The 27,106-nt window shown below is 38.9% G+C and overlaps 1 protein-coding gene across 1 annotated transcript in view; it reads right to left on the bottom strand.

Moving 5' to 3' along the window:
* Positions 1-27,106, bottom strand: part of Dmd (dystrophin) — a 2,056,279-nt gene that overhangs the window by 66,529 nt on the left and 1,962,644 nt on the right. Inside the window, exon 67 of the mRNA XM_031364700.1 lies at positions 1,244-1,410. Within this exon, the coding sequence (XP_031220560.1) occupies positions 1,244-1,410 (167 nt within the window). The remainder of the gene's footprint in view (positions 1-1,243; positions 1,411-27,106) is intronic.

Here is a 27,106-nt window from a genome sequence, read left to right as displayed (position 1 = left end):
ATAAAATTTTCCTGTGTTGTATACAAATCCCACAGGCTCAGGAAGCTGGCTCAGGAAGATAAGAAATAGAATGCAGTCACCTGCAGCTCCTCCCCCACCCCAGCCTAGCAATCCCTAAAGCACACTTCTCATCTGCCCAAAATCAGGAAGGAAAGAAGGTATATTTGTCTGTCTAACTAGGTTTTAGAAAGGTTTAAAGTTTGTTTTTTTTAAATATTACTTCTTTGTAAGCTGCATGAAATACCAAAGGAAAAATATCAACAGTAAAAGAACTGAAATTTTAAAAAGAAAGGAAATAAAATAATAAAACAAATTTAAGCACTACTAGAAATGTGTATTTATTAATGCTAAGTGAATTCTGAAGGGGTATAAGCTATATAGCTAGTGTATAGTCCTGTTGTTTATACATGGTATGAAAAAGCTCATATCAATCCAGGTGTCAAAATGAATCATCATTTCAAAATTAGGACATGGGATTATTATTAGGTTAGTTCATTTAAAAATATCCTACTTCTTCAAATGAGTTAATTGTTTTCCATGTTGTTTTAAGAATGCCAAAACAATAGTGTGCTATTTCCCCTCTCTCACACCTTCACATACATATGGCATACTTTCTGTTTTTAGCTGCTTTGTGAATCTCATTTGTTTATATATCTTTTATTCCCTTAAGAATTCAACAGGATACTATAGAAAAAAAAGAATCAGATTCAAAACGAAAGAAGAAAGTTCTAGGTTGCCTGGAACAATTCTTGTTACTTAAGGGGTAAAAAGAAGTGCTGCCAAGTAAGAAAGAGACTGAGCTACCAGGATGCGCCTTCCCAGAATAGAATCAACTCTTCGTTTTATAACTGATTCTTGGAGAATTTCTATAAACAGAAAAGGCTATGAAAAAGAAAACAAGGGTAAAAAATGTTTTAGTTCCAGGAAGGAGGAGGTACAGTTCATCTGGATGCCCTTGAAAAACAAATATCTCTGTGGAGACAGGTACTCGGACTTGCCCAACCAAAACTGTGGTTGTGAAGAGCTGAAGAGTGAAGGTGGAAAAAGACATCTGCCTAGTGAGTCAGGTCCACCGAAATAACCCTGCGATCTGAGAAACTGACAGCCATGATCGATGCTTTAGCTCCATCACTTTCTCTCCCACTTTAGAAAGGAACAACTCACAGCAACTGGCATGGGAGACCAAAAACCCTAGTCACGACAAACCAGGGGACAATGAGGTGATTGTGTCGAATCCTAATACCTGAATCCAATGATTGGACACTCCTTACAGATGTTACACTTGGCTTGATGCTTGGCAGTTTCAGCAGCAGCCACTCTGTGCAAGACGGGCAGCCATACCATAGACTGGGGTTCCAGGCGCATCCAGTCAAGGAAGAGAGCGGCTTCAATCTCAGGTTTATTATTGGCCTGGGAAAACAGAAGGAGAAAAGAAGTCAGGCAATAGTATGCAAGAAGAGACAGTGAGAGAGTAAGGCAATATTAATTTATTTAGGTAATAAATCAAAAAGAAAGAAAGAACAGCAAAAATCCCATTTCCCAGAAAGGCTCTCTGTTTGTGGCTTTTCCCTGCTAATGCTCCTTTATCTATCAGAGGCAACTACCCCTCTGGTAAATTGTTATTATTACATTGTCTAGCTACTAAATGACAACAACAAAACCAAACCAAGAAATAGTTTTAAAGATAAAGCATATATATATATATATATAACCGAATGAGACTTAATTTACCTCTGATATTTTGGACAGGTATATAAAAAGGTAGCCAAAAGTTAAATGCAAAGTGTTTACTGATTCAAATTTAAAAGAAAGGGGTAAACACCTCAAGGAAGTGTTGACTCTTTTTTTTTTTTTCCTCTTCAGGTATTCCATTTCCAATGTCTTATAAGAAAGATAAGAAAACAGACACAGATTGTGATAGTAGGGAAGTAGCTTTTCAACTGTTACACTATTAACTGAGGGCAGGGCTTATACTAGTCCACAGCCATCCTAGACTCCGGATCCAGAGCAATCCCTCATGGTGCTCCATTGCTTCACTACTTTTCTCTTTCAAAGTCCCAATTTCCTATATGTGATTCAATTCAGACAATACAATCCTCTTAGCACACTCAAAACATATTAACCCATCACTTGACTGATGTTATTATAGTCATGCATTTTAATCATACCTTGTGTTTTCAACCTTATATGATCGTGCTTTAATACATCATTACATAGATTGATAAAACATACTGGCTTTTTTCTCTTTATTGCCTCATTAATCTCACTCATCCAACTGATGTCAGTTCTATCTGAACTATATCTCTTACAATTTTCTTGTAGAAGATATCTGCTGGTCATGGATTTCCCAGATTCTGTAACAAAATAACTCCTTTTAAAGCCATACTCTTGATAGCAGTATTTAGTGGATATAAACATTTATATAGATAGTTTCAAGGGATACTTTTCTCATTTTGTTTTAACATTTGAAATGTTATTCCACTTTTATCTCTGTTTCTGTGTTGCTACTATTGAAAAGATTGCCATTCCTATGAAGGTCATTGTCCTTTCCCAGTAGGTTCCTGATAAAGTGGCTTAGAGTCTTTAATCAGCTCTAGACTCTTCTCAGTCATGATTTCAACAAATAACACCTCTTCTGCATTCCTTCTAGTTTGGTTATGGTTACATCATAACCTAAGTGTTAAATATCCACATTCTGCATTGTACTGGTCAAGTAGTCCCTGGAATCTCCCCCTTGTAATCCTTCATTTGTCAACTTCTATGCCTAATAATTTCTTCTGCCTTATTATCTGGGGAATTACTCATCTATTTCCTCATCAATCTGGTTTGCTATAAAGCTTTGAATCTTTTAAAATATAGTTACTTATTTTATGATTATGTCTGAATATCTAGGTATATGTATATACACCTCATGCATTTGGAAGCCTCTCAGAAGAGGAGTTGGATGTCTTGGAAGTAGATTTGCAGATGGCTGTTACCCACCATGTCAGTGTTGGGGACTGAACCGAATTACAAAAATAGCAAGTTTTCTTAACTGCTGAGCTATAACAACCCCCAAATTTTTAAATTTTCTTTTTAAACATTTTAAAAATCTTTACAACTTTAACTATTGTGAATTTCATTGTAGTACTGGAAATGGGACCTAACATATTGAAAATATTACGTCAGTATCACTGCTTATCAGATTTCTTGATATCTAAATACTCTATCTGAACAGTTTTGAAGTCAGTTACAAAGCTTATATGTAGTTCCCTGAAGATGTTTTCATTGTGGTCTTTTATTTTCTAACAGCACAAACATCATTCAAAAAAAAATCATTCTGCCATCCTGAAGCAGCATACACAGGATCCTCATGGATCTGCATCAGATCCTCTGCATATGGCTTCCAGTTTAGTAGTTTTTATGAAATTCTTGAGTGTGTGAACAATGGGTCTCTGATTCTTTTGTCTTCTCTTGGACTCTTTTCCTTCTATTTGTTTGTCTTGTCCAACTTCAATGTGATACTTTTTGTTTTATCTTATTATATTTAAAAAATAATCTACCAAATTTTCACTTACTTTGATTTCTTATGTGCTTAGCTGCCTAAGATTTTTTTCATAATTTCTGGACATACTTTGTACAACTGAACCACATTTTCCATAGATGATTTCTTCATTTGGTATTGCCAAAAATAGAGGGGCACTACTTACTCTAAGACCATTTTAAATTGAATATATGACTCGGCATCCTTAGTAGAATACAAGTAATAAGTGAAGTGCCATCCCATCCTGCCCCTTTCAGCACACACTTTTCTAATAAAGGATCTAGCCACATCAAGACAGAACCACAACTAGATTTGGACCAAGGCTCCATTTACCTTGTAACACTGACCCCACTGCAGCAGCACTCTAATCATTACTAACTCCTATTGACAAATGTAACACCAAAATAATAGAGCGCCTTGGATTTCCTTGTTACAAAATGGTATCAATGCAATCCACTGATCAAAACCATCTGGCAATCTCTTTCCTCTATGTGAGTGTCATTACAGACAAACTGGGATTTATTAAAATGAATCATTGAATGTAAAGATTAAAAAAAAAAAAAGATCATGCAAGTCAATTTATTCTTTTCAAAGGATTGGCATCATGGAGCTATATTGCAAGATTCCCAAATCTTAGCCAGTGCCAGTGTATTCACTCATACAGCCACTGTCTAAGTATCATCCAGGTGAGAAAAGTATCACTCAGGTGAGAAAGCATCCTGAACATCTGTGTAATGGACCCCGGTGCCAAATGGTTCACCATGCTGAGCTGAAATCACAACAATCAAGCAAAGGATAGGAAAGTTCTAAATTCATAGCCCTACAATCCAAACCCCAGCTTTTCTACTCTCTGCCCATGCAACCTTGGGAAAATATCTTTATCTGTATGCCTTAACCTTCTTCTGCTATGAAACTGAAATTTCTACCATTATGTGCTTTGCAGGGCTGTTTCAAGATTATGTGAGCCACCAAAGTGAAAGGCATCTGTGTCACTGTTTGGCATAAAGCATGAAGCATGTTTGCAGGGGTTATCATTGCCACCATCAGCCATCTGACTGGAAGCCTATATAGAACCCAGGACTTCATATATGCTACCTTTAAAAAGCCCTTTCAAGGTTTATTAGAACTGCTCCCTGTTCCTTTTATTTCTTTTTCATGGGGCATATCTCAGTTTATCAATGTCCTTCCAAACAACAATTTTCCAAATATGTTCTGTTGAGAATGATACCTCCATTGCTCTGTACAGGGTAATGAATCACTTTTATTTGATCTAGAATACAATTTCTGCTCAACTCAACTCCAAGGCAGTGTTTGCCAGTACATTCAGCAAAATGTTTTATGAAAAGAAGGTCAAAGTAATTAAGGATTCATCATCAGGATTTCACCAGAGAAAACCTATGTTAAACTTCATTTGACCTCAAATTTTCCCAACTTATAGTTCAGTGACCCCAAGAACTTTTTGTAATTAGATATTTTCTTTATTTACATTTCAAATTTTATCCCCCTTCCTTATTTCCTCTCTGAAAGCCCCCTATCCCATCCCCCTTCCCCTGCTCACCAACATACCCAACTCTCACTTCCTTGTCTTGGCATTCCCCTGCACTGGGGCATCCAGGCTTCACAGGACCAAGGTCCTCTCCTCTTATTGATGTCCCACATGGCTATCCTCTGCTACATATGCAGCTGGAGCCATGGGTCCCTCCATGTGTACTCCTTGGTTGGTGGTTTAGTCCCTGGGAACTCTGGGGGTATTGGTGGGTTCATATTGTTGTTCGTCCTAAGGGGCTGCAATCCCTTCAGCTCCTTGGGTCCTTTCTCTAGATCCTTCATTGGGGACCCTGTGCTCAGTCCAATGGTTGGCTGTGAACATCCACTTCTGTATTTGTCAGGCACTGGCAGAGCCTCTCAGGAGACAGCTATATCAGGCTCCTGTCAGCAAAGCACTTGTTGGCATCCATAATAGTGTCTGGGTTTGGTAACTGTATATGGGACAGATCCCCAGGTGGGACAGTCACTGGATGGCCTTTCCTTCAGTTTCTGCTCCAATCTTTGTCTCTGTATCTCCTCCCATGGGTATTTTGTTCCCCCCTCTAAGTAGGATTGAAGTATCCACACTATGTCTTCTTTCTTCTTGAGCTTCATGTGGTCTGTGAATTGTATCTTGGGTATTCTGAACTTCTGGGCTAATGTCCAGCTACCAGTGAGTGCATACCATGTGTGTTCTTTTGTGATTGGGTTACCTCACTCAGAATATTTTCTAGTTCTATCCATTTGCCTAAGAACTCTTTCCCTTTGAGTTTACAATGTCTATGACCACCACAATACATTAAGGCTCAGCTGAATGCGGGTCTCTTCTGTTACCTAAAGTTCTTTCACATTAACTGGGATTTCATTCCTTTCACATCTATCAAGAAATTTACTGTTAGTTTAAGCCCACTGTAAACATCTCATTGGTTTAAAGTCCTGATAACAGTAAATTAACTATTGTTCCGAACTTGGGGTTTTTCATATTTCAAAACATGTGCTCTCATCACATTTAAAAGTTACTGGTGAAGCTAAGCATGGTGGCTCATGCCTTTAATTCCATTATTCAGAAGGCAGAGGCAGGTAGATCACTGTGACATCAAGGCCAGACTGGTCAGCATATTGATTTCTAGAACAACCAGGGTTACATAGAAAGACCATGTCACTAAAGAGAGAGCAGTTAGCAAGAGTAAGAGGAGTCAAGGGAGGGAGGGAGAGATGGAAAGAGGGATCAAGATGGAGAGGGCGTGGGAGAGGAGGAAGGAGAGAGATTACTGTTTAAAGCATTAAACAGACCACAGACCACAGACCAAGGGCCAACATTAAACACTTTGCAAAAGCCTACAAGTTTAACATAACCAATGATTCTGTCCTCTCTAGTTGTTGAACTATGACTCTTCCCTGTAGTATCATCTAGTATCTGCTGCATACATTTCTCCATCACACAAAGACATGGGAGACTTTGTCAAAAGAACTGCCAAGTGATCAACTACACAATATGCCCTATAACAATCTCTTGCTCCAGTGGTCTAGAAACCCAATTTAGCAAAATAACCCTTTCGAGCCAGAAGACAAACCATTACAGAAAAGCAATAAAATTGAAAAGCATTACTAATTCATTACTATTTATACTTTGAATTTACTCATGCTTAATCAGAACCTGTTAGCATTGCTTCTAGGCTCCACCCTGCAGTTACCTGGCAACAGCCAGGTATGCCTGACTCACTATGAAAGGTGATGTTTGTCCCCTTCTCACTTTCTTACCCTCTTACTCTCTTACCCTCTTACCCACTCTTTCCCTTCTCTCCCCATTCCCCTCCCCATTCTCTTCACATGTTCCTTGCCAGCCTCTACTCCCTCTGTCTCTCTTCTTCTCCTCCCTTTGTCTCTGTCTGTCTCTCTCGTCTTTCTCTGCCTTAACTCCCCTCTCCATGCCCTAAATAAACTCTATTCTACACTATATCCATCATATGGCTGGTACCTCAGGGGGAAGGGATGCCTCAGCATGGGCCCACAGAGGCACCCCTTCCATCTCTCCATACTGTGCCTCTACCGAACATATCCTGGGTCTTTCTTTTTTATAAAACACATTGGTACCAAGTGACTCAGACTTAGAAACTTACAGGTTCACATTTCCTGCAGCCACATGGACTTTGCAGCCATTGGATTGCTCTCTAGACCTACCTACCCAAATACTGGTGAACTGGTAAGTTCCCATCCCACTACTGGTTGGCATAAAAATGTCCCATGATCCAAAGTGAGGGTTGTTAAGCTTTCTGGAGGATGGATGCATTCACAGTCAGGACTGGCCTTCTTACTGAACCTTCTTTCTAAGACCACTACCCTTGGGTAACCCCCTCCTTCTGGCTCTCCAGGAAGTGGTTCTCCCTCTGCTTCCGAGCCCCACATCTGGCCCAGAGCTCAGCCCCCAGTTTACAGATTGATGACCTAGTGAACTGGCCTGACTGCCACCTTAGCTACCACATTTGTCCTCTAGATGTGGGAACAAATCACTAGCTCCTTTCCTATTCTCACCCAGAAAGGACTATCTTCACCACCATGCCTCCCGGTCTAATTTACAGGCTAAATTTGGCCCCATTATCCACAGACCAATAACTCTACATGGCCACTTAAAGATGATCTATAAACCCCCAGTGATCCAGCTACCCATAGGCCTTCTCTCCTCATTCTCTTGCCAATTGTTCTCAGCTCCCATTTCCTGCTTCCTTGATTCTGCTGCCTCCTTGTGCATCTGCCTGCCCCTACCTCCCAACCCCCTACCCCCAACTTTCCCACTCACCCCCAGCCCACCCCAAAACTCTGTTCTGCAGAGCCACTGCAATCTTGTTGCCGCCATCACCCCTTGCTCTCTGGCTCTTGGTACTGCATTCCTGTGGCCTCCACTGCTGCCAACCCCGCCTGCTCAACTCTACCTCTCTGCACTAAGTGACACAGGCACCAGTGCCCCACCCCATACAACCCCAGCACCTGAACTGCACTGGCTCTTCTGCCTGAGCAGAGTTGCTAGGAGACAGAACACTGCTTCAGGCACTGCACTCAGTGCCACCCTCTTGTCAATATTCTGCTCTGATGTGTCTCAGGCCTGCTCCCACTGCCATGTTGCTCAGCACGAACTGCTTAGATTCCTCTGAATGTTTGTCTTTGCCATGTTTCTGTTGTTCCATTCCAAGCCACATTTCAACAGCTCCATACATGTATAACACGTGACTCTTAGCCCCATCTTAACTAGGGGCAGTCCTGTGACTATCCACCATCTTTGTTGTGGGCAGATAAGGTTTTGTTGTTATAAACTTAGCACCATCATAGATAAAGTGCTGTAGCTTCAGCACCAACTTTGTTATGGGCAGCCCCCAGTTCACTGCTTCTAGGAATGCAGTCCATCAAAGTTACTCACCAATTGAGATAAGACTTTCATTCTATCCTGTCTTTGTAAATAATGATTTATAAACAGTAAAAAGTTAAAGATCTCTGCCTTAAATACATGTTTAGCCTTGTTTTTGCTATAGTCATTAAGTCAAAATGTGCTCTCTTTATTTGCTAGATACATCTAGAACAAATATTTAAGTAAACACAGGTTGCCTAATTCAGATATGCTTAATAGACTGGCTCTCAACCTTGTCAGAAATCTGCTAAATGTAATGTTAAATGTTTGGGCTTGTTGTAATAGAAAGAGACTCCTAAATCTTGACAGTTTACCCCCATGAACAGGCACAGTGACAAGATTCAACCTGGATTGTGGTATTATAACCACTGAAAAAAAAACTGCTTCATTGTCTTGCCCACTGCCAGGGCTTGGCCTACACTGGACAAATAGAGGATACCGTTAGAGTCAAATGTCTCACATTGCCTAAGTCAAGGTGGGTCATTTCTTACTTCACAAGTACCCACTCCACAGGACAAACCTTTTCATCATCTGGGCTTGCCAGCCAGAGTGACTTTGCCCAAGTTGTGATGGAGACCACAAGGACCTAGAAACTGTTTAGAAAGTGGACTATAGACCAATCTCTGTCATTTTAATGAATACATGACTCCTAGATTATAATTTATTTTTTCCAGATTTCTGACTACATTGACAGCTAAGCTTGATAGCTTGAAAACAGGCTTCTAGCTCCTTAACCCAAGGTAATCCATCACCTTACTAGCTCATTAGCAAATTCATTAACTAGCTAAGACTGCCAGATTTCTTATCAAATACAGACAGGTTTGCTTTGCTCATAGACTTCATGATAAAGGATACAGAAGTTCAGATGTAAGTTTTCACAGATGTAACCTACTGTTACTTCCTTATCTAAACTCAGTTTCCAGTGACTGTGTCATATTTCCTCCTTGCTTTGTCACTGTCTTAACATTAACCAATAGAGTTCTTATCAATTAGCCTAACCCTAATAAAACATTCCATTATACAATCCACTTTTATAAACACAAGTTCAGTTTCTTTTTGTTGTCTTTTAACTATAGACTTAAGGTATTTCTCATGCTAAACTATATGATCAAATATCATATCCACTGGGTCAAGGTTTTGAGGTTCCTTTGTCTTTTAAATGTAAACTTAGAAATGTTTTTCATTATGATATTCAGTCTCCTAGACAAAAGGAAAAAAGCTCTTCTTGTTCCTTCTGCTCCACAAAAGGATTTTGTCTTCCCTAAGCTCATCTTTAAAAATTACCATGTTGTTAACAAATTTATCTCTTTTGTAAACTTATAAGCTCTAAGAAACCCACTCAGATCTATCTCTCAAGGACCAAATAGACTATCCAGTTAAGTACACTTTTTAATTAGTAGCCTGAGTTCCTACCTGTCATCTATTCTAGATGGGGAGATTCCTCTCCTGTTCCTGGGATTGGGACTCCCCTCACCTCAACCACAAAGCACCTAAGAAAACAATTTTCCTCCCAAACTTACTTAACTTTATTCTCTACCTCTAATGTGTGTACGTGTGTGTGTGTGTGTGTGTGTGTGTGTGTGTGTATGCTTCAGCATCTTGTCAAGTCCAGGCATTTACTCAAAATCTACATCCAGGATGGCAACAGAGAAGCAACCCACAGATGCTCATATCTACTCTGAAGGACACAGATGCACTTACTGGACCTGCTCCTTCCTATCCACAGATGGTTCCACAGACCCTGGACAGCAAGGAAACAGCCAACTCTCCTAAGACTGGACCAGCATCCCTATACCCATGTTATTAGGTTTCTCAGACACATGACACTTCAATGTCAGGGGAAGTAGCTAAAGATCATGATGACCCTATTCCTGCTTCACCATCAAATCTTCCTAGTTTTTCCTTTTTGTAATTAAACCAAAATGGAGAATGTTAGCATTCCTTCTAGGCTATGTCCCATAGTTACCTGGCAACAGCCAGATATGCCTGACTCACTATAAAAGGAGCTATTTGCCCCCTCCTCACTCTCTTACCCTCTTACTCTCTTACCATTTTACCCACTCTGTCCCTTCTTTCCCCATTCCCCTCTCCCCTCTCTCCACATGCACACACTCTCTCTTTCTGTTTTTCTCTGTGTGAACTCTACTCAATATCCCCTAAATAAACTCTATTCTATACTATATCTGTCCTATGGCTGGTACTTCATGGGGAAGGGATACCTCAGCATGATTCCACAAATGCACCTCTTCCACCTCACCATACCATGTCTCTACCAAACATATCCTGGTTCTTTCTTTCTTTTTTATAAAATACAATAGAACCTTTATACTTAATTGACTTATGCTTAAAGGGTATATTAATGATGCATTAATAGATATGCCACAGGGTAAGAATTAAGACTTAATACAAAGTATAAATAATAATGTAAAATTCCAATAAAAGAACAACAAAAATAATCTGAGTTTTAGTTAGTAAAAAGCATAAAGAAATACAGGAGGGGCCAAGAACTAAGTGGTAGGATACATGCTTAGCACTTAAGATGCCCTGGGTTCAATCTCCAGCAAAACAAAAAAAGTAAGTGATGAATGAATGGATAAATAAAAGATAGATAGATAGAAAAATAGAGGCAGAGGAGGTGGTTCAGTGGATAAGAGAACTTGCTGTATAAGCATAAAATCTTTAGCATCCATATAAAAAGAAGGCCATGGCCACAAGTGCCTGAAACTCTGGTGCTATGATGGAGAGAAGAAAAATTACTGGGGATTGAAGAATACCAGCCTAGCTCCTGGTTAAGTGAGAGACCTTGGCTCAATGGAATATGGCAGAGAATAATAGATCCAGATATTCAATGCCCTCTTGTGGCCTCTACATGTAAAAAAACGTATATGCACCTATTCACACATTGAACCAAACACACACACATACACACAATCCATACGCACAAAAAGTGAGAAAACTGAAATACATAAAAGAAGGAAACACCATGATTTTAATGTGAAATGAATAGAAAGGAACAAAGAATAATAGTGCAGACGCTCCAGTTAGAGGAAATGATCTCATTACTCTCAAACAGTTTAATCCCTTTTCAGAAAACAATTTCTATAAATGGGAAGAGGCTTCTATTCCCCACCTCAGACTAAGGAGTTATTGAAAGTTGTTGGCTTCTACTATGTGAATCAGTATGGTGGATCTTCAGGAAGCTGAGAGTAGATCTATATCAAGATCCAACTAAGTAAGCATAATTTTGTCATATACTCAAAAGATACTTCATCCTGATATAGAGTTACCTGATCATCCTATGCCATTGCTGCTCTACTAATGAAAGACTGAAATTAGGAACAAAGTAGATGTCCATCAACAGATGAATGGATAATGAAGCTATTGAAGATTAACAAAATGGGATATTATTTAGCTATTTAAAAATTATGCAGTTCTAAGGTAAATGGATAAAGCTTGGAAAAATCATCCAAAGTTAGATTCCCACACCCCAAAAGACAAATATTATATGTATTCTCTTACATATGGATATTAGCTTTTAAGACTTTGACAGACATGCTACAATCTGTAAAACCACAGAGGTTAAGTATAGAGTAAGGGACTAGGGGGTAGGAGAGAATCTTTTAAGGAAGGAAAAATAGATAATTAAGGAGAGACAAGTGTGAGACTGAAGTGGGAGGATTAAATGAAGAGGAAGACAGAAGAGGAGGGTAAAGAGAGGGATTATTGAGAGGGACAACTAACACTAAGGGCTAGTTGAGTGGTCATATTGAAACCTACTACTGTAGAAGCTTCTTAAAATATATATTTATATGAAAGAAATCTAAGTGGAGTCACCATATAATAGAAGAGTTAAAGTCCCAACTCAATATATTTTACTATCAAGTGAAACTCCCAGTGCCAGAAATAAGTTATTCAAATGGATGTCATAGATATCCCCCCAAAAAACTCAGACTTTTGCCAAGGCTATTGGTTGCTCTTTATGAATTGATGGTAAGGTCCTATTGCTGGAGACAACATCTACATATCTCATTGAACACAGAAAAGTCTAACCTATGCCTTTACCCTACTGACTACTGTTCATGGTACTGGTACATACTCTGCATACTACCAGAGGAGAAAGGTACACACAAACCTAGCTACAAACCCTCTGATCTGCAGGTGACCTGCAGGTAAGATATGCAAATGCAATAGTGGCATAAACCCTTGCTGTAGTAACCAGTCAGTATCTGATTAGCCTTAAGGCCCAGTCCATGAAATGGAGTCCATGCCTGAAACTTCTTTGGCGACCAAAATCCTTTGACTAGATAGGCCGTGGACCTATGGGAAAACCAAACATTAGCTAAAAGACCTTAGCAATAAAATGATTCTCAATGACATTCTGCCATTTTCATAGAACACTTGTCTTGTCCAGCCAATATCACAAAAGCTTCCTCCTGTGGTAGACAGAAACAAACACAGCAACTCACATCTGGATAATGTGCAGAGAATGAGAAACCTGGAACAAAATGGGATGTCTCCATCAAATCTCTCCCCTCAGGGCTCAGGGAACTTTGCAGAAGAGAAATCGATAGATTATAAGAGCCAGTGGGGATGGAAGACACCAAAGAAACAGTGCCTTCCAAACACAAAAAGACTGGCACACATATGAGCTCACAGACACTGTGGCAGCATGCACAGCATCTACAAAGGTCTAAGGCATATAATGTACCAGCTCAGAAAGGGTAAGTCAACACAAGCCCCCATTCCTAACCAAAATTTATCTCCAATTTGTAGCTGTTTGCAAAGGAAAAAATAATTTTCTCCAATGAAGTCTCACTGGGTATGCAAAACACACTTAAGGGTAGACTCCATGTCGAGCAGTAGATAGACCTGAAATGAACTCAAAAGTATTTTTGAACACTTTTTGTTTCACATTGCATTGTTTGAGCATTCTTTATCTTACTAATCTTTTGCTTGTATTTATAGCCTTGATTCTGTGTTTTTATGGTTTCTCTCTCTCTCTCTCTCTCTCTCTCTCTCTCTGCCTGTGTTTCTTTTGTGCCTGTTTGTTTTCTAGAGAGAGAGAGAGAGAGAGAGAGAGAGAGAGAGAGAGAGAGAGAGAGAGAGAGTAGAGTAGGGTGGGAAAGATCAAGAGAAGATGAGGGAAGGAAATCTATGATCATGATATATTATATAAAAAAAATCTGTTAAAAAAGTTGGTGGCTTCCAAGGGAACTAGTTTTAAGAACTTGACTTCTAATAGGTGAACCATGCTCCAATGGATGGCCCCATATCCAAGGGCAGCACAAAATGGACTTGGCAGGTTAGTTTTTAAAGAGGCTAGGTGTGGCTCTTCATTAGATCCAGCAATAGTGAGTCAGAGGCCAACCTGGTCTACACAGTGAGTTCAAGGCCAGTTCCAGCAAAAAAAGGGAAATAAATTGGGAGCTATTAAAGAGATAAGGGATAGAGCTGCGAATTTAGGGAAGGAGTGAATATCATCAAAATACACATTGTATGAAACTTTTCTTGAATTAATACACATACTATATTAAAAACAAAATAAAACTGTCTAATTCTGGTGGCTACAACTAACCCAGAACATAGAGGAGATGTGACATATATAACAATAATTAAGGGGTTTGAAAGACCTAAGAATATATTTAAAGAAATGGGATTATTTAGCCATGAAAACAGAAGGAGAAAAGGAAAGAACAGCCAAGAAAGAGTGGCTGAAAGGGCGATGTAATAACAGTTTTCAATTATGTGAATGGCTCCTGCATAGGGTCTTGTGACCAGCTGTTCTATCCCTCCACTGGGGACTGAACAAGAAGAAACAGGCTTAAGCAGCGTGAAGAATTTAGGCTGTAACTCACACGGAAGAATTTCCTGATGCTGAAAGTTGTTAAAGCATTAGTGTGAATTACCAAGGGAAGCCATAGACTGTTCTCTTTCAAAATACTATAGATTCTCTAGTGCTTAAAGGTTGGAAATTCTCAACTTTCTTCCCAGCTTTTAAGACACAAGAGCTATCATTTTGGCTCTTTTAAAGCTAGCCAATGCCAACTGACAGCACTGAAGATAAGATATGGGATTTCACATTCTGATTCTGTTTCCATCTTTCATTTTTATGACAAAACTACTCTGTATCCCCATGGTATACTCCCTATACTTTTGTCTGGCAACAAAGAAGAAGAAATTAAAAACCAGGCCAGTTTCTACAAAGATATAACAGAATTAGAGTAAAAATCCAACTGAAACTGCATTCTAAAAATTCTCTGGAAACATACGCATGCACACACAAACTATACACACACACACACATACACACACACACTATACACACACACATACACACACACTATACACACACACATACACACACACACGGAGAGATATATGTATGGATGCATGAGTAGGAACAATGCTAAATTGATGAGGTATTCTAAAAAACCATGATGTTAGTCAATGGATTGAAATAATTCATATGGATTTTTTATATACATAAAACTTCAGACATTTTGCTTTGTCCATATCAAGGATGACTTTAGTCTCAATCTTAAATGATGCTTTCAAGTCAACTACACAAAGGGCGCTTTAAGCCTTGCCTCTTCTTTGATGGGTAGCGTTATTTTGTTTTTACTTTTGTTTCGGCAATACCTCTTTTTTTGTACTCACCCATAGCATATGCATAAGTAAGGACATCCCGGTTCCTTCCACTGTGATAAGAAGTATCTTGCTTTTCCTTATTTCTTTGTCCTAATCTATCACAAATGTCCAGGAAAAATATGGGGAATTTAAGAATACAGTATGATTGGTGAAGGGCTTGTATAGTGTACATGAAGCCTTGGTTCAGTCCCTAGCATCATATGAGACTAGATGCAGTAGTACACACCTGCTATACCAGCACTTAGGAAGCAGTAGTAGAATGACCAATCAGAAGGCAAGGTCATCCTTAGCTATATGCTGAGTCTTAGGAGGCCAACCTAGAATACATGGGACCCTTTCTTCCAACAAGAGAAAGAAAATGGAAATGAAAATGAACAGTATATTTAGCACAAAAGTTAGGAAAAACAATTGGTTGTCATTACTGTTATTCTTCACAGCATATTGGAGAGTGATTTTATACAAATGTCACTTTTTATACAAATTTAAGTAAGTGAGAAAGCAGTTAGAACAAAATCCTGATATTTGGAGTCTCTAACCAAAGGGCTTAACTACCAATATAAGAAATATAACAGAATTAAATGGCAAATTTGGAGATAATGACTTGCTAAGTTACCAAAAGACCGACTTGGTGCCAGAGTTCAAACTGAATATTCACATTTCTCTCAGGATAACAGCATCATTTCATAGCTTCAGAACAATTGAAAGGTTTCTTAGCAAGCTGCAAATCTCAGCTACCAAAACCTTACATATCTTATTTTTAAGGGCAGACTACTAAAATTTCTACTCTGAGATTTATGAGAACAATGTCAATTCTTAACAAATAAAAATACTCCATATTGAGAAGGAAACATTATATAAGTTTGTATCTAGTTATTCTCTCACAATAGAGCTACAAATCTAGAATTAAGACTTGTCTATCCATCCATTATTTCTTTCCTAAATTGAAAGTTATTCAAAGGCAGTAACTGTGCTTCAAAGGCCTTCTATAAGAATTTTGCAGATTTAATTGTTGGTAGGAATTATTTTTCAATGTGGTCATTATTTTAAAAAGGAAGGCTTGTAAGAGCCAAATAAGTTTATAATGAAACCAACAACAGTAAACATGGACCAGTGCACAAAATACTCAAGTTGCAAAGGTTATCTGAGCTGGAGAAAACAATATATGCCTGTTCTCAAACCGCAGCAAGTTTCCTTTTAAATAGGTTAGCACAAATATCAACTGGGCATATATGCCTTAGTGCCAGCATTTGGGAGGTAGAGGCAAGAGAATCAGCAGTTCAGGGCCAATTTCAGCTACATAGTGAGCCAGACTGGGATACCTGAGACCTTAACTCAAAGCACCAAACAAATGTCTCTCTGCCAGACGACCTGTCATGGTATCTCACAAAAAGATTAGAGACTATATCTATAGACTTTGTAGATATGTTTAAAGTGATTTAAACAGAGCATACAGAATTCACATAGAGAGTTTTAGGAAAATCTTCACTCTACCTCAATAGCTCTCAATGAAGAGTGATAGTGTAGCTCTGATGACATGTGACAAGATTTGCAGACTTTTTTGGTTACTACATGAAGGTGACAAGAGCATTCAGTGGCCAGAAGCTAGCATTCTTGAAACATCCCATCATACACAGGCCAACCTCCCACAACAAAGAATTACAATTATTTTGACCTAATGTATCATGAGCCCCAAGGTTGACAGTCATGATTCACATGTCAGAATTAAGAAACCAACATGGTTCATCATTAATACCCAAACAGCTGACTTTCCTGGGAGTCCTACAGGGAACCTAGCAGGAAGGCAGCTATCTTCTGTAATACAGAAACCAGGGAGCTGTGGTGAGTGTGTTTGGCTGTTGCCTGGGAGAGAAATGCTATATTGGCTCACATACTGTACATAGAGAGAATGAAAGGGACTGCCTCAGAACATGAGTTACACAGAAACCTGATAAAACTGTAGACTCTGACTTGCTTCGCAAATAGGAACTCTATGCCATGCATTAGTGGTGGGAAAAGTAGCAGAAATTAATTTAATCATGAAATATAATTATGTTGAGTTAGACAAGACAGATGAGCCGGTACACTTATGTGTGTGCATATGTGCTTTGTACATGTACGTGTATGCATGAATAGAAGTTAGAGGAACAATGATAACTACATATACAAGTACTGAATGCATGTATGGTGTGAGGGGTTTGCAGCCCCTTAGGACGAACAACAATATGAACTAAGTAGTACCCTCAGAGCTCCCAGGGTCTCAACCACCAACCAAGGACTGTACATGGAGGGGTCTGATTGTTCAGGCAGCATGTGTATAGTAGAGGATTGCAAATTTGATCATCAATAGGAGGAGAGGAGCTTGGCCCTGTGAAGGTTCTGTGCCCCAGTGTAGGGGAATGCCAGGGCCAGAAAGTGGGAGAGGGCGGGGTGGCAGGCATGGGGAAGTGGGAGGCAACAGGGGTTTGTTTTTGTTGTTTTTGTTTGTTTCTTTGTTTTTTGGAGGGGAAACTGGGAATGGAGAAATTTACATGTAAATAAAGAAAATATCTAAAAGAAAAAAATTAGAATTCTTATTAAAAGAAAACGACACATTTAGAGACAACACTGGGGACAAACTACATATTTTTTAAAAGCCTGCTCTTCCTGGCAACTCCATTTGCTATTTTCCCTAGGAAGATGTTCTTTTCATAAATCCAAATAATCATTTCAACATCACTGCCACTGTGAACAGACAATGACATGAAAAGCTAACAGCTCAACTTCTGTGGTCCTGATTTTTCAAAGCCATACTATTGAGAAAGCTTTACGAAATTGAATTGAACAGGCTGTACACAGGATTTCCAACTGCAGAGTGGCTAGTCAGGGTCAGACAGTATAGAACAAGCAGTTCTGACTGCTCCCTGAGCTGTTATTGCAATGTCTTCAGCAACCTCTAAATCTACCAAGGGCATCAGTGGAATATTTTACATAAGAGCAAAGTCTACACTAGCACTGAACATAAAAGGCAGAACAAGCACATGTTGTAAAGAATATTAATGACTCTTCTTCCAAACTATCCCAATTTTTATGAAAATCAAATGAGCAATAAAAAAATCCTTCTATAAAACTACACAGAACCTGCACGTAGCAAATAAAATAGAGAGAAAGTGACAGTTTCATCCTCCTAGACACAGATACTTGTGTTTTGCCTTGGAGTTGCTGAGGAAACTAGTGTAAGGACACAAGGGATCATTTATTTGAGGTCCTACACACAATGCTTTTTCATGTTTGCTCTTAGTATGTGTTGCTTCTCTTCTAAGAACTGTTTGTTTTCGTGTAAAAGGCCACATTCTATGTACAAGGCTGTTTCCTTTGCCCTACAGCTTTCTTGAAAGAGTTATTACCCAGATCAGGTAAGACTATGCTGATAATGCCCAAGCTTTGAAGTAAGTACAGTAATCTATTTTCCTTTTTGCCTTTGGAACACTTAGCATATAATCAAAGAAACCTGGGGATAAGTAACTCTTAAGATAATCTGTTTAACATTATGCTGCAGATAAAGAAAAAGCCAGCCCCAAAGAGGTTAAAGAACTAGCTCAAAATTATGATTTTAATAATAAAATATGGATGCTTAAAGTAGTATTAAAAAGGGAGGACAAAAATAACGTCCTATGGGAACATGGAGGTTGATCTCCAAAATTCTTTTGAAACCTTTGATTCCATAATTTGAAAGCCCTAAGCTGTCATAGCTAAGAAACCCCTTCTTAAGGAAATGCTGAGGTACTTAATTTTATAGCAAATCCTTCACTTGTCTATGGAAAAATATACTGATAGTGATTTGGCATGTAAGTGAGTTTTCCAAAACACCATGATGGATGCATACTTATATATCTCCTGATCACCTTCCTACGTTTTGTTTTTGTCAATATATGTTCTTCAGAGCATTAGATGTTATGGCATATATGAGCTGTACAGGCTGATAGTTATTGGTCAACACATACATTAAAGTAGAAAATGGGTAGTGGACAGGATGAAGCAGAAATACCTATGACCTTCTCAATCCTCATTAGCACACCATTTCAGTTATATATTTCGCTGCATCAACTTACCTTGTTCACAAAAGAATATGTTAACATGCAAATATTTATGCCCCCATGAGGAGAAAGGATGGTTTTTATGCATTGTTGTTCAAAATAATGCTATAGTAAAAATATCCAAAAGTAGTTCAAATAGGAGAAACATCACTTGTACAATCATACTAGTGTCCAAGAAAATATGGGGGTAGAGAGATGGAAGTACTTCTTCATATGAGAAAACCAATTAGTACATTCACAAAGAATGTTAGAATTAGAAAACCCTATCATGCCCCTCTAAGAGAATTAATTGGATTGCACAAGGAACATCATAGATGCTAACCCCAAAGATTGTGAAAGATGGCCATAGAGTCTCAAAATATCACAACAATTACTTTCTAATAGCAAAGGGAAAGGAGGTACTTGACAGTGGAACTATGTGCCAATACCATTTCAGTACAATTAGTGTTACTCATAAGAAGAGACATCAAGTTCATTTCTTCTGTTATAGTACAGTGGGAGGTATACAGCAGCAGCAGCTCTAAAATCTTCTGGAAAAACAAAAGAGACAAAAAAAACTCAAACAAAACAAAAAATCCAGAAATCTAATCATGATGGAGAAGAGAAATCCAGAACATGAATATTTACAGTAAACATGGTCTGGGAGCTGGAGAGGTAGGCCAGCAGTTAAGAGCTCTGGTTGTTCTTCCAGATGATGCAAGTTTGGTTCCCAGTACCCACATGGTGGCTCACAACCATGACAATCTATAACAATCTATAACAGCAGTTCCAGAGAATGTGATGCTGTCTTCTGGCTTCCATGGGTAGGTAGTGCGTACATATTGGCACAGACAAGCAAGCAAGCAAAATACCCATAAATATAAAATAAAATTAAGTAGAATGTCCTTTTTTTGAAATAGCAAACTGGTCTTTACCAATTCAAAGATGTCAATATTATGAAAGAAAACTGAAAAAAATCAAATAATAAAAAATGTTGAGGGCCTGTGATGGCTAATCTTGGTCATCAGCTTTATTAGATCTGTTACCAACTGAAACCTAAGGAGCTGGGCAAACCTGGAAAAGATCTTCTTAACTGGATCAGTTAAAGTGAGAAAAGTGACCCTAAATCTGGGCCACCCTTTCTGGTGGCAGTCTATATTAAAAAAAAAAAAGAAAGAAAGAAAAGAAAGAAAGAAAGAAAGAAAAGAAAAAGAAAAAGAAAAGAAAAGAGAAGAAAAAGAAAAACATGGAAGAAGGAAGTTTTTGGTTTACCTGCTCGCCCTCACTCTTGTTGGCAAATTCATCTATCCTGGTACTGAGGCATTACTTCACTGGCAAAACAACAAAACAAAACAAAAACCAAACAAAAAACAAAAAACAAAAAAACCCTAGTTCTTCAGGATTCCAAAGTCTACTGAAGAGCAGCTGATTCTTCAGTTCAGCCTTATGTACTGAACAACTACTGGCTTCTTGATGTTTCCTTAACAGACTGCCTTTATTGGACTAGACTGACCACAGCCACTCTAATATATATATGAACATATATACATATATTATATGTATTATATATGAATACATATTCTAAAGTGTGTGTGTGTGTGTGTGTGTGTGTGTGTAACAAAATTCTTGATTGGATCTTGAAAAATAGCTAATATAAGGAACACTCTAGACCAAAAGGGAATTTTCATTGTGGATTTTGTTGGGTAAACTACTAAATTTATTTAAATTGTATAAACGGCAGCAAACATTGCCACTCACATATCCACTGGTAAACATGGAAAAACATAACATTGTTAAGTAGCAGACTGTTGTATCCCTGACTTGTGGGCATGTGATTTATAGAAATGGTATGTGCAGTCAAATCTTGAGGTTTGTGTTGTGGTGCCTTTCTTCTTAAATGGTAAATGATAAAGAATGTTTATGCACATGTATGCTTACATACAGCACACAGAGAGGTCTCTGAGAGTAATACATATGCATACAGTAAAAACATGGTTAGAGAGATGCCTAGGACAAACGGTTATTCATTATTCTGTTATTGACTCTTAGTGACTGAAGTGTTTCAAATAAAATAATGGCTGGGAACCATCATTTCTCATAAGTCATTCCTTCATATGGAAGTTTAAGGTAGGGGGATGGGTAAAAGAGTCTTTAACAAGTATAGTGAGGGCATTCAAATGGTCTTAATATAAATGGCATAAAATGGGAAAATCTCAAGTGCTCAGAAGCCAGAACCAAACACAAAATTCACTTTCTATTCTCTCATCATGGTTCCTAAAACACCCTCCTTTGCACCATACAGATAGGCTTTTTCTGGGATTCTAAATTGCATTTCCAGTCATGAAAATGAACTCTTCTACATTTACAGAATTTTTATCTTATTTGATGTGGAGATTGAAAGGTCAAGACTTGTCTTGAAATAAGAAGTAAAAGGCTTCCCATAACTGCTGTCTTGGGTAGAAATCAAGTATTTTATTTAAAGTTGTGAAGATAATGAGCAGGTTGGAGGCCAGCAGTCACTCTACTCTAAATATTAATCAGGACTCTGAATCACCCATTAAAGATAAAAATCAGCCCAAACAATAACACATAGTGATTATCCACTCTTCATTGACATGTTCAAGGACATCTCTCCTGGCCTCAGGCTAGCCACTCCACCTGGCTAATACAGCAATTAACACCCTGGCCTTAGAGCCCAGAAGCCCAATTTGAAGTTCTATGCAAATCCCTTTATATATTCAGTGTTACAAATTTATGATAAAAAGTTTTATATATCTGGAGAAGTGTTCATCTACCTACAGTGCTATTGAATACATTTTGTCAAGTACAGAGCAGGATGCTTTATGCAATGGTGTACCTTATAAAGCTAACTCTTCCATTGCTTCCTCCTGTATTTATTTAAAAGCCAGTTGAGGGAAAAGCAAAATTAGAGAAATAAAAATGTAGAGCTGCAGTCCCCATTCATTGGGAATGAGCACAATGACAATGAAGCACAAGGAATTTTAGAACTGTTATGTATATACTTTATTTCTATATTTGTCTAAACTCAGGACTGAACACCAAATAGGAAATATTACTCCACCAAATCAAATAGAGCATTAAGAAAAAGAAAAGATAAAACTCACTCTGTGTGTGATGTGTACACACAGTGTGTGTAGACAGGCCAGAGGAGGATTCCAGGAATCCTTTACTCTTCTGGGATGGGATATTTTACAACCAGTTGGCTAAGTGAATCTGAAGCTTGACTGGTGGTAGTTGGACAGAAAACCCTGGCAATCTTCCTATCTCCATATAAACCCTCAACTGAGTTTACAGACACATGAAACCACGGCTACTTTCTACATGGCTGCTTGGGGTCTAAACTCAGGTCCTAATGTTTGCACAGCAAGCATATGTCCCTAGCCCCAAAATCTTTTTAAAAACTATCATAAAACATTATCAATGGGCTGCCTCAATGGCTCACCAGGTAAAGGAACTTGCTGCCCAGTATCCTGAGGACTTGAGTTTCATTTTTAGAGCTGACAAGATGGAAACAGATAATCAGCATTTACAAGAGCTGTATATGTGTGCATATATGAGTGTGCTTGCATAAACACACACACACACACACACACCATAAATAAGTAAATGTTTAAATTTTTTTATAGGCCAGCCAGAGCTATATAGTGAAACCTGGCTTGAAAAAAAAAATCCAAATGTAAGTACAATAAGAATTGTAGCTATCAGACAAACAAGTCAAGATATGCTGAAGACATTGGATAAAGAGATAAAAATCTTCCAGAAGTTAAGTCTTATACTTTTTCACCTTAAATAATCTTTAGAAAATATCTTTCCACTAAAAAAAAATTCAGCAGTTCTGACTCAGGCAGATCCAGACACCCACAGCCAAACAGTGGATGGAGCTTGGAGAACAGGAGGAAGTATTGCAGGCCCCAAAGGGGATAGGAACTCCACAGGAAGACCAAAAGAGTCAACTAACCTGGACCACTGGGGCTCTCAGAGACTAAACTACCAATTAAAGAACATACATGGGCTGGACCTAGGCCTCCCAACTCATATGTAGCAGATGTGCATCTTGGTTTTCATGTGGATCCTGAACAACTGGAGTAGGGGCTATCCCAAAAGTTGTTGCCTGTACCTGGGATATGTTCTTCTAGCTGCACTGCCTTGTCTGGCCTCAGTGGGAGAGGAAGTGCCTAGCCTCACAGAGACTTGAAGTGCCAGGGTTGAGGGGACACCCAGGAGGGCCTCCATCTCCTCAGAGCAGAAGAGGAGGGGGGATGGGTAAAGGTTGTGGGAGGAGGTAATCAGGAGAGGGGCGGTGAGAGTGAAAAACAAAGTAAATGAACAAACCCGCTGACCTGTACTTTTCTTTTTCTCTGTTCCCATCTTTAGAAAAAATGAGTTGGAAATGCTAATTCATGATAAAACTTACGCTCCACAATAGGTTACCTCAATGAATATACATATGCATCCCTCAGTCCAAAGGGGTTCTAAAGAAAATGTCTATAGCATCCAAAGTAAGTTTCCAAAAAGAGGATTTTTTAAAAATAATATATCTATGGAATAAAAATATAAAATGTGATCAATTGCCTTGAGAATTGATATCTAATTAGGGAATAAGTCCCCTAGCATGGCATTTTTTATGCCTAGAAATATCTGCATAGAAACAACCTTAAGAGCTTCAAATTGAATCCACAGTTATTTAGTTATAGGTATAATGAACTGTTTATCTTAACACAATATCCTCTTATAGTTTTGGTTGTGAGCCTAGCCTTTAACGGCTGAGCCATCTCTCCAGCCCTTAACACGATATTCTCATATCACAAGGCACTAAAGGCAATCATAGCTAGAACTCAGCCTAGCAGTTGCCCACCACAGTTTCCTCCAGCTGGTTCATTTAATCCTCATAATACTACCAAGATGTCAGTAGTCAGGGAAGAAAAGAAATGTACCTGTACAAATCTTATGCAGAGCAGCCTTGAGATTTTACAGATAAACTTCATTGTTGAAGTATGTATAGTTTCACAACTAAAACGATCCTTGCATGACTTTTTACATGAGAAACACACACACACACACACACATACACACACACATACTTGTTTTAACAATTGAGACTGTAATTTATTTTCATTTCTATATTTGTTCTACATTATTGCAACTACACATATGAAATTTACTTTGTCATATGAATATAAAATTTGAAAGATCGTTGAAACAGCAATGCATTCATTGTGAATGTATGAATACAGCAGGAGGCAGAAAACAGATGTAGAATGAGCAGATTTTGACACTCTAGTATTTGCAGTTGAAGCATACTGAATATAAAGTTGGTGTACTCAAGTCTATCTAAATAATAAAGTCATTAAAGTGTTTACAGAAGAAAATACTACAAAGCCTATCAGAGTGGAGGAGGGAAGTATGTCTCAGAGCAATGCCAAATGCTATTTGCCGACATATGAATCTTTTCTGAAGTCACCAAAGACTTCTCATACCTAAAAGCAATATTGGTTTTATTTAAAAATAGACAAGGCACAATCAAATGTATTAAAGGGTTTTTTATTTAGTTACTTATATATAGGTAGGTGACTGTAGGTATGTATGTGCACATGAGTGCAGGTGCCAGTAGATTATAAAAGGGAGTGTCAGATTCCTGTGGATTTGAGATACAGGCAGTTGTGAGTCATCTAACATGAGTGCTAGGAACCACACTCAGGTTCTCTGCAAGAGCTACAGTACGTACTCTTAACCACTGAACCAGGTATTTGTTATAAAGGTGTATATGCTAAAGGGGAGAGATTCATTAATTTATGCCATCCCACTGCAACCTAAAACTGATATAAAGTACTATATCAACACAATAGTACTTTATTTATTAGTCCCAACCAGTACTTGAACTGGTTAAACCCACTAGTTGGCAAAAAGGTATAGTATAAAGTATATTCACCATCTCTCCTTGAGCATCACTTCTTGATGTGAAAAAGGAAAGACATAGGCAACCCGAAGATTCTTTCAGATAGTCTGTGAGCTGCTGCCACAGTGAGTTTGGCTTTATTATGGTCTGAAAGATCAATTTCGTATCTCAATGTCCTTTTTGCAAGGGAATAGGCAAGAGAAACAAAGTAATCATATACTAATTGAAGCTGTATAACAAAACAGCCAAGTTTTAAAACGGTTTCATCCCTATCAAAAGGTGGGAACTTCCTAGTGAATGCACTGACAGCAGTGTGCTGGCAGCTTCACTAAGTACATTTTTAAGAACTTTTCAGTGTGCAGAGGAGGGGGAGCAAGCATCATGGCACACTATGTTGACTTCAGAAGATAACTTTGTGGAATCAAACCCCTCCTTGCACCTTTATGTGGGTCCTAAGGTTTCAACACAGGTTTCTAGGCTTTTGTGGTAAGTGAATTTATTTACTGGCCCTCTGTCTTATTATTATTATTATTATTATTATTATTATTATTATTATTATTTTGAGATTGGCCCTCTTGCTGAATCTGGATCTCACCAGATCAGCAAGGCTGTCTGGCCAGCAAGAGCAAGGGCTCTGCCTTTTTCTACCTCCCTGACACTGAGATTATATGCACATGCTACCACACCTGGACTTTTACATGCATGTAAGGAATCCATACTCAGTTCTAAGATCCTAACACAGTACAAACACATTCTCAACTCTCCCCAGACTCCTGTTTGCTCTTTCTAGAAGGGCTTGCCATGCAACCCAGGATGGCTTCTAACTCACTATGTAGTTCAGAGTAGCCTCAAACCTGTAGTGATCCTTCTGCTTCTGCCTCCTATTACTATGCACACTCGTCTACTCCAGTCACATCCAAAATATCGGGGATAAAATCCTGATAAAGGATAGAGGCAATAAGACCCCAAAAGGAGTTCTGTGCCTCCTGAATTTCATTCTAGTCGCTGGTATCCCCTAACTCAGACATGTTCCAGATCAGTCTTTCCAATCATCAACACGGCCTCATAATTAGGTACCCCAAGAAATGATTCGTAAATGGTTAAGATTGGGCACTGTCTCCTGGCCAACACAATGTTTCTAACCTCGCCAGAGCTAGCTACAGAGGTTGAGTACATTCCTTATAGGGCAATCGACAGTTCATAATAGTTAGAAATATTTTGCATACTAGAGAGTAATGTAGGGTTTCCCTCACTCTAGGACATTAGCTAAAAGTGTTAGAAAAGTGTTAGGTCGGGACTCCCCACTGCCTGCCACCTGCCACCCTCCCCCGCCCCCCAAGAACCAGAGAATTAGCATAAGAATATCAAAATACCTCAACAGGGAGAGTTCCACTCCTCTTCCTCTGGTTTCACACCTAGCTACCAGACCCTGCTGACCTTGGTGTGGGGTCACTTGTGTACGTGACTTCAGTCTTGCTTCCCCTGCTGTAACCCCCACCTGCCTGTGACTCTTGACATCAGCCCTGCTTGCTGTATGCTACTTAAGCCTGCTTTTCTTTTTGTATAAGGACTTGGTCTAAGACAAGGAGAAGGACTAGCACTTGGACTCGCAGAAGGACTAGCACTAGAACTTAGATGGGCTAAGAGCGCTTGGGCCCGGGGGATGCAACACCAATTCAGAGGAGATAGCTACTGCTTTAGACCCAGCATGTTTCAGATAGCCTCAGATGTACCTCAACTACTGCGCTGCCAGATTTACCATCTCTCTTTTACAATGACTGTAAAAGTCTGATGCCATTTCTAAGAAATACATTTAGATCCTATACTTCATGTGTCCTCTCTGCTGTCATTTCTTCGCCTACGCCTTGTCGATCTGACTAGGACCCCCGTTTCTTCTGCGGGTTGAGAGAGGCCCAGATCGGCCTGCCCGTGGCATCCTATGTAGTGGGATTATATGTGTGTGCTACCATACAGGTTATTTGTCTTCTTCTTCTTCTTCTTCTTCTTCTTCTTCTTCTTCTTCTTCTTCTTCTTCTTCT

Source organism: Mastomys coucha, chromosome X, assembly GCF_008632895.1.
Source record: "Mastomys coucha isolate ucsf_1 chromosome X, UCSF_Mcou_1, whole genome shotgun sequence".
NCBI classification, from domain to species: domain Eukaryota; kingdom Metazoa; phylum Chordata; class Mammalia; order Rodentia; family Muridae; genus Mastomys; species Mastomys coucha.
The sequence above is the reverse complement of the archived record's forward strand: the minus strand, read 5'-3'. Positions and strand labels throughout refer to the sequence as shown.